We start from the raw sequence: 7436 nt of genomic DNA on the forward strand, positions 1-7436 counted from the left end.
GGAAAGAGAGAGAGAGACAGACAGACAGACAGACAGACAGACAGACAGACAGACAGACAGACAGACACTGGGACAGAGACAGACAGACAGACATAGGAGGGGAGGGGGAGAAAGAGGGAAAGATAAGGAGAGAGAGATAGATAGATAGAGAGAGAGAGAGAAAGAGAGAGAGAGAGAAAGAGAAAGAGAGAGAGAGAGCCCTGCCCCTACCATTTTTCATTTTTACCCCTTTGTTCTTGTTGTTTGTTTGCTTAATTTGTTTTGGGGTTTTTTTGTGTATTAATTTGTGTTATCTTTTATAAACAATCTCAGGAATTCTTGTTTAATGAATTTCGCTTTTCCTCAAAGTTGTACACACACACACACACACACACACACACACACACACACACACACACACACACGCACACACCAAACAGTCGGCGATAAAAGTAACCTCTCCTCGCCGCCCAGTGACGAAGCCTGCCGCGCAGCGGCAAAGCGGGCGCGAACAGTGGCGAGGGAAACCCCGCGAGACGCCAAAAAATAGATGGCTGAAATACGTCATCTATATTTCGGCCAATCACAGAGATGTGCTACATGCTCGCTGTAGCTTCATGTATTTCTTTTGGACGCCACTACTAACAATATATAAACATACACACGCGCACGCACGCACGCACAACCAAACGCACGCACCATCAAACGCACACACAAACACGACACACACACACACACACACACACACACACACACACACACACACACACACACATACTCGCATGCACATACCAACAAACACCATCATCACCGCCACACCACCATCAGCATCATCGTCTACCGCCACCACCACAAAAACATCGACATCAATGATAACAACAAAAACATTGTTTCTGTGACTGTGAGTGAGCAAAAGCAGATTAACACAATAGCTCTGATTACGTGCGGGAAAAATGGAAACAAGACAAGAAAGAAAAAAAAGAGAAAAAAAAGAAGAAAGATACCGATAGCATCCTCAACCGGCATTGGCGTGCACACGTACATATTATGTTCACACTCACACTCACACACACAAACGCTCGCGCACGCACACACACACACACACACACACACACACACACACACACACACACACACACAAGCACACCCACACACCCACACCACAAACACAAATAAGCAACAACAAAAAAGCATAATAACACAAAAAGAGGCGCCAGTGCCCGTGAACCCTTCACCAAGAGTAACAACAAAAGTATCAACAACACAAACAATCACAGCGATAGGTACCAATAAACGAGGGTTTGTTTACGAACTCACCTGTTTTTTGCCTCGAGCTGCGCAATGAGCTCTCGCTGTGCCTGGTTGTTGTCCACAGTCAGACTCAGCTCAGCCGTGGACCGGGACTGGGGAAGACACAACACATAGAAGTCTGATTGCTAGATCGGTAGTGTTTTATGCCCCTAAAGACCAAATCGAATTAAATATTTTAGAACTAGGGAAGACAAAAGACAAAGTCCTAATAAGTTGATAGATTGGTATTATTTTACACCCTCATCGACACATTTAGATGACTAGAGAGGCAGGCTTCTTCCAACGTCCCTGCTGTCAGGAATATTATCATTAGTCAGTACGAGAAGCACACTGACACGATAGCGGTCATTTTGTGCGTGTATAAGCAAGAGAGACGGTAAGAAATAATAGAGGGAAAGATAAAAAAAAGGACGAGGCAGCGGGGCCCTCCAACATCCCTCTGAGGCTTCGAGCCCACTTGTTATTTTTTGCCGACACCATGCAAAGCATTGTATGCAAATTAGACATTCTGCTTGCATCACGCAGTTTCTCGTGCAACACGATTTTCGTACATGCATGATCTTTTGCCTTGTGTGGAATCTGCAGCCACTCCTCGATTCACCCAAGAAAACGGATAATTTTGAACTGTGCAGTGGCGGTGGGTGAACCTAGATTTGGGTGGGGCTTAGGTTTCTTCCACTTCTTTACCACCAAAAAGCAAGCAATAAGAACAACACAGTGATGATTTTTCTATACTCACGACGAGCCACGGCATTTTGAGAACCATTCAAACGAGAAGAGTCACCTTTGTCTGCCATCTCTTTGTTCTACGTTAAATTCTTCTGCATGGTGGGGACGAAGCCGTTTCACCTCCAAATTTCTCTAATTAGTTTTTATTTGATTATTGTTACATCTCAGCGGCACAAACACACAGCACTCCAATCACACACCGTGTATGAGGTGGATTGGGTCGTGTTGTAGCAGAAAATAGAACGCGCCTAACAAAGGCCCAATGGGCGCATAGGTAACTGTGTCACTGGGGGAAAGTGTGTCGTAAACTTTCACCCCATTGTCAGGGCTGGGAGAGCGTGAGCCCTCTGTGCAGTGTTATTTTTTTCAAGTCTTCTACCTTTTTACAAGAGGGGTTTCATTAAGGAGAGACCGTGGGAACGGGCTGGTTCATTGCTGAGCCCTAAAGACATTTGATTGGCTGTTAGGTTACTATAGTTGTAAGCGGGGACAACAGTGATTGGATAAATGAGCAAGCCGCCTAGTTGATCACTCTGTGTTCATTGCGGTCGATCAGAACAGTTTCAACTGCTTATTTCGTTATTTTCATTTGCCTTGGGATAGACTTGGGGGGTGGGGAGGGGGGCTCAAGCCCGTGAACCCTTCACTACCCACCGCCACTGGAACTGTGGGCATATCTTTTATCCCAATTTCATTTAATATTTGCAAGAAATAATTGTTTTTTAAATTAGATTCCATACATTTGAGCCGTAAGCAATTGAAACAATAATTTCGATCTGAAAGCTTTATGGCCTAGATTTGGACCTATCTAGATCTAGGTCAGCTCTGTGTAGCGTCAAACCACAGAACCGAGATTTTGCCTGTCTTCGGCAAGCGGCAAATGAGCGGGCATCATTTTTCGTGCCTGTCATTCGGGCGATGACGTCAAGAAAACGCACTGCCGGGAACATGCAAAAAATTATAGTGGGCGTCCCGCCCGGAACAGCCTGGCCTGACTGGCGCACAGCATCCCAGCCGACATTCATTTTTTTAAAAATCTAGCCGGCCAGATAAAAAAAAACCCCAGAACATTTTGGCCTGTCTCGATGTGGTCGAGAGAATTGGTAGACAAACAAACAAATAAACACACACACACACACACACACACACACACACACACACACACACACACACAGGTGTCGGCCCCCCATGTCGACACACTAGTCCTAACAGTAGTATTGGTGTGTTTACCTGCTGCAATGCAAGCGGAGATTGATTATAAAATTAAGAATCTAGCTGTTTGAGGTTAAAAGTGATCCCCACTAGTGAGCAAAAAGAAGTTTTCAACTGCAATTTATAAACAACTTATCGAACTCGTTCGGCAAAATCCATCCTTGTAGGGTGAAAGATAAAGAAAAATTTGACAGAACCAATAAGAAAGCCAGCAAGATCTCTGGATACGATTTTGCTAGAATTGATGCAATGTATAACACTACAAGTATAAAAAAGATAAAAAGCATAATAAACAACCCATCACACCCCCTTTCCACGCAAATTATCAGATCACGCAGCGGCAGATATGTACCTCTAAAAACAGGGAAAGAAAGATATAAAAGGAGCTTTTGACCATCTAGCATAAGGCTATTGTCAGAATGAGCTCTTTAGAGTATGTATCTAAACTAGTCAACAAAATTAAGGAACATTTGGGAAAAAGTGTATAACTTCGAAAGCAAAACTTCAACACGCAATGAAATTGGGTACACCTTTTAATCAACATAATATGTATACCAAAAAACAAGAAAGAAAATTAAGTTATTCCATTTTAACTTGCTTGAAATGTTCATTGAGTTTGGTAGGGGTTAAAATCCCAAATCACAAAATTGTCAAGTGGTTTCGAAGTCATTTAACTTCTGACTACAACAAAAACAAAACAGTTCAGATGATTTCAATAATGAGTATGCCCACCACGATTGTCCTGGCACTCAGTACACCGGCTCCTCATCGAGTTCAGGAGGTTGGTGAATACTCTCTGAGGCATCCCCTGCCACTCTGCCTGCAGCATCTGAAACAGTTGCTGCTCATCTCCTGGAGGGGTGTGGTTGTCTCTGACTCGACGTTGCGACTCATTCCAGAGGTTTTTAAGTCCGGACTGCAGGCCAGCCAGTCCATTCGGTTGATGCCAGCCTGCTGCATGAAGTTTTGGACAAGCAACGCTCTATGAGGTCGGGCGTTGTCATCCTGGTACATCGCGTGTGGCCCCATCTGCTGCAGAGTAGGTAGTGCTAAAGGACGGAGTATCTCATCTCGGTAACGTATTGCAGTGAGATTCCCTTGCACATGGTACAGAGGTGTTCTGTGGTTCAGACTGAAAGCACCCCAAACCATCACGGAACCACCACCAAAAGGCACCACTTCTCTGACGGCTGCATCGAGGAGCGGCTCTCTGGGTCGCCTCCAAACCCTGATACGACCGTCATTGTGATGCAAAGAGAACCGGGACTCGTCGCTGAAGAGTACGTTTGCCCACTGTTGACGTGTCCATCTTATATGGCGTCGGCAAAAGGCAAGACGAGCAGCCCCTGTGCTGGGGTGAGACGCTGACGGACTGCTGGTCGACGTGCATTAAGTCCAAACTCATGAAGACGTCTTCGTACGGTCTGACAACTAATGTTAACACGAGTTGCCGCTCTCAGCCGGGTCCGGATGCGATTTGCAGGAGCGGATATCGACTGCAGAGCCTGTCTATGAATGAATCGGTTTTCTCTTGCATTAGTGGCTCTTGGTTGACCGTATCTGGGTCGCTCTTGGGCACTACAAATGGCGTTGACACGCTGAATCAGCCGTGAAATGACAGAAACGACTCGAAGACGTGTAACAACTGGTCGGAGTGAAACATCATCTTGTACCCAAGCAATGGCTCGTCCTCTGTTTACATCAGATAATTTCTGTCGAGAAGGCACGTTTACGCTTAGTCCTACAGCAGCAGAATGGTGTATCCACAGTGCAAATGAGTATGTGCAACTCACTCACTAGACATGAATCTTGCACGTGAAAACTGATTTTTGAGCGTTCATCATTTTTCCTGACGGTTAGAGCGAGAGAATAAAAAAAGACAATTGGAAAACATTGGACCTTTTAGCCCCCTCCATAGCTCAGCGCACAGGAGTCACGTGCATTTCAAACCTTGGTGTGTACAAGCCCATTAGTCAGAGAGTAACATTTCACCAATGTCTAGTTTTACTAGTAAAAGTAAAACCTCGAAAGAATTCGCATGCAAATATATCACTGTTTTTACAGTGCTTTCCTTAACTTTTGTTGACTAGTTTATATAACTCGAAAGGTCTTATGTAATAAATTCCAGCATGTTGTTGAATGATGCTTCTGATGCGACATGTACATTTTGTCAGCTTTACCTCACTTTTCTATGGATGTTTATGTACCTGCATGTGTTTTTAAGGTTCTGTACAGCCAGAAAAATGTTTCTCTGGGATAATAAAGTATCTCTCCCTCTGTTTTATTATTATCAATTAAATGTTTAATGTTTCACCATTTTACCAATTATAAATATAGGAATGTAGGCGACCATTTTTTAACAGTCTTTTTGTCCAGACGGTGAAATAATTATCACTGGGGATTTTAACAAATACTTTTTAACTTCTGCCCTTCCCATTTACCATCAATATGTTATTGTACCAACCTGTGAGGAAAAAACTATTGACCTATGTTATGTAAATGTTTTTAAAGCTTATAAATAATATATATCTACCTCAAATAGGAAACTCTGATCATTGCATGCCTCTTTTATTACCAATTATTAAATTAAATCGTCAAAGCCGATTTAAAAAGTTGTCTCCACCTGGAGTGAAGAAAACAGGGAAAGCCCGAGAGGATGCTTTGAATGTACAAATTGGAATGTTTTTAAAGATTCATGTAATAATAGTATAGAAGAATTATGTGATACGATTGCTGGTTACATTAGGTTTTGTGAAGATCTACATTCATCTAATAAGAAGTTACCCACTACCCCAGCAACAAGCCCTGAAATAGCAAAGAGTTAAAGTAAATATTAAATGAAAAGAAGAAGCTATTCAAGCTGAAATACCGAGGCAAACTAAAAACAACGAATAATATGTTAAAGAAAAAAATAAGAGTGTAAGTATGTATTAAAAAAAAAAGTTAAAACAACATTTCACTTCTAACAACAACAAAAATGACTTGGTAATGTTTAAAAACTATTGTTGGAGACGCAACAAGTCGGACATATCCCAACTTGTGACACCAACCCAAGTCAGTACGTAAACAAAATGAATTTATTAACGCTCGTTTTAGTTTTAGTAAGAGTTTTACGGCACTTGCAACACAATAACGTAATATAGTGCCGAAGATTAGAGGTGTTACAAGATAGTAGCTAACAAAAAAAAAAGGGCGGGGGAGAGAGAAATCAGGAAAATAGATGTTTGATAGGAAAGAAGGACCAAACCACACCAGTGCACCTGCAAACCACCCACGCACGCTTGTTTTAACAACCACGATTGGTCAATATGCACAAAAGTTTTTGACCAAAGAATGTGGTTTTAACATCAGTCCTTATGAAATGTTTAGAAAAACTAGTTCGGAAAAAAACCTGAGGAAATCAACAGAAGACATACAGGATAATGTATAATTTGCCTATTGTGCCAAGAGGGACGTAGACGATGCCATTCTCATGATCTTAGAGATAACATCTACAAACACAGAGACACCACGAGATTATTGCTGATTTTTCATCCGCCTTCAACACAACACAACCCTACATTATACTACATAACGGTTTCAAAAGTTATTAACATGAACATAAACAGGAAGACAGTAGCTTGGATTCTTGGGTTCTTGATCAATCACTTTCAATATGTAAAATCAAATCTGTCAAATTCCGATGTATCATTCACGAACACCGGTGTACCCCAAGGTTGAGTAACCTCCCATGTCTTGTTTACGCTCTACACCAACGACTGTTTTTTTTTAGCAACAAAAACATCACACTAATAAAATCTTCGGCTGATTCCACTCTCCAAGGCCTTATAACAACAGCTGAGAATGAATACAGGAATGCTGTAAATGTATTTATAAATTAGTGTGATAACCGGTTTTACTAAATGTAAAAAAGACAAAACAATCAATAATAGACAGTAGAGTTTAAAAAAATGACCAATTGTAACCACTATGTATTAAAGGTGAGGAAGTAGAGGTTGTAAATTCCTACAAATATCTTGGAATAACCAAGGTATACATTACAATATCTTATCTCAACTTAACTGGTATCCACAAGCTGCTCTTGTGTATTGAAAAAGTGATTCAAAGAATGTTCCATTTAAGGAAATTAAGACATTTTCATGTAGATAATAAGATTATGTCCTTTTTTCACCATTTTATGATCGAAAGCGCATTACTATTTTGTA

At 41.6% G+C, this 7436-nt stretch overlaps 1 protein-coding gene across 2 annotated transcripts in view; it reads right to left on the bottom strand.

Moving 5' to 3' along the window:
• Nucleotides 1–1382, bottom strand: part of LOC101855974 (dystrobrevin beta) — a gene marked incomplete at its 5' end in the record, with an annotated part of 83144 nt that extends 81762 nt beyond the window's left edge. For both annotated transcript variants that reach the window (XM_013087235.2, XM_035972035.1), the window contains 1 exon segment: nucleotides 1297–1382. In XM_013087235.2, the coding sequence (XP_012942689.1) occupies nucleotides 1297–1382 (86 nt within the window).
• Between the last annotated feature and the right edge of the window lie 6054 nt (nucleotides 1383–7436).

Source organism: Aplysia californica, unplaced genomic scaffold (genome assembly GCF_000002075.1).
Source record: "Aplysia californica isolate F4 #8 unplaced genomic scaffold, AplCal3.0 scaffold00562, whole genome shotgun sequence".
Lineage (NCBI taxonomy): Eukaryota > Metazoa > Mollusca > Gastropoda > Aplysiida > Aplysiidae > Aplysia > Aplysia californica.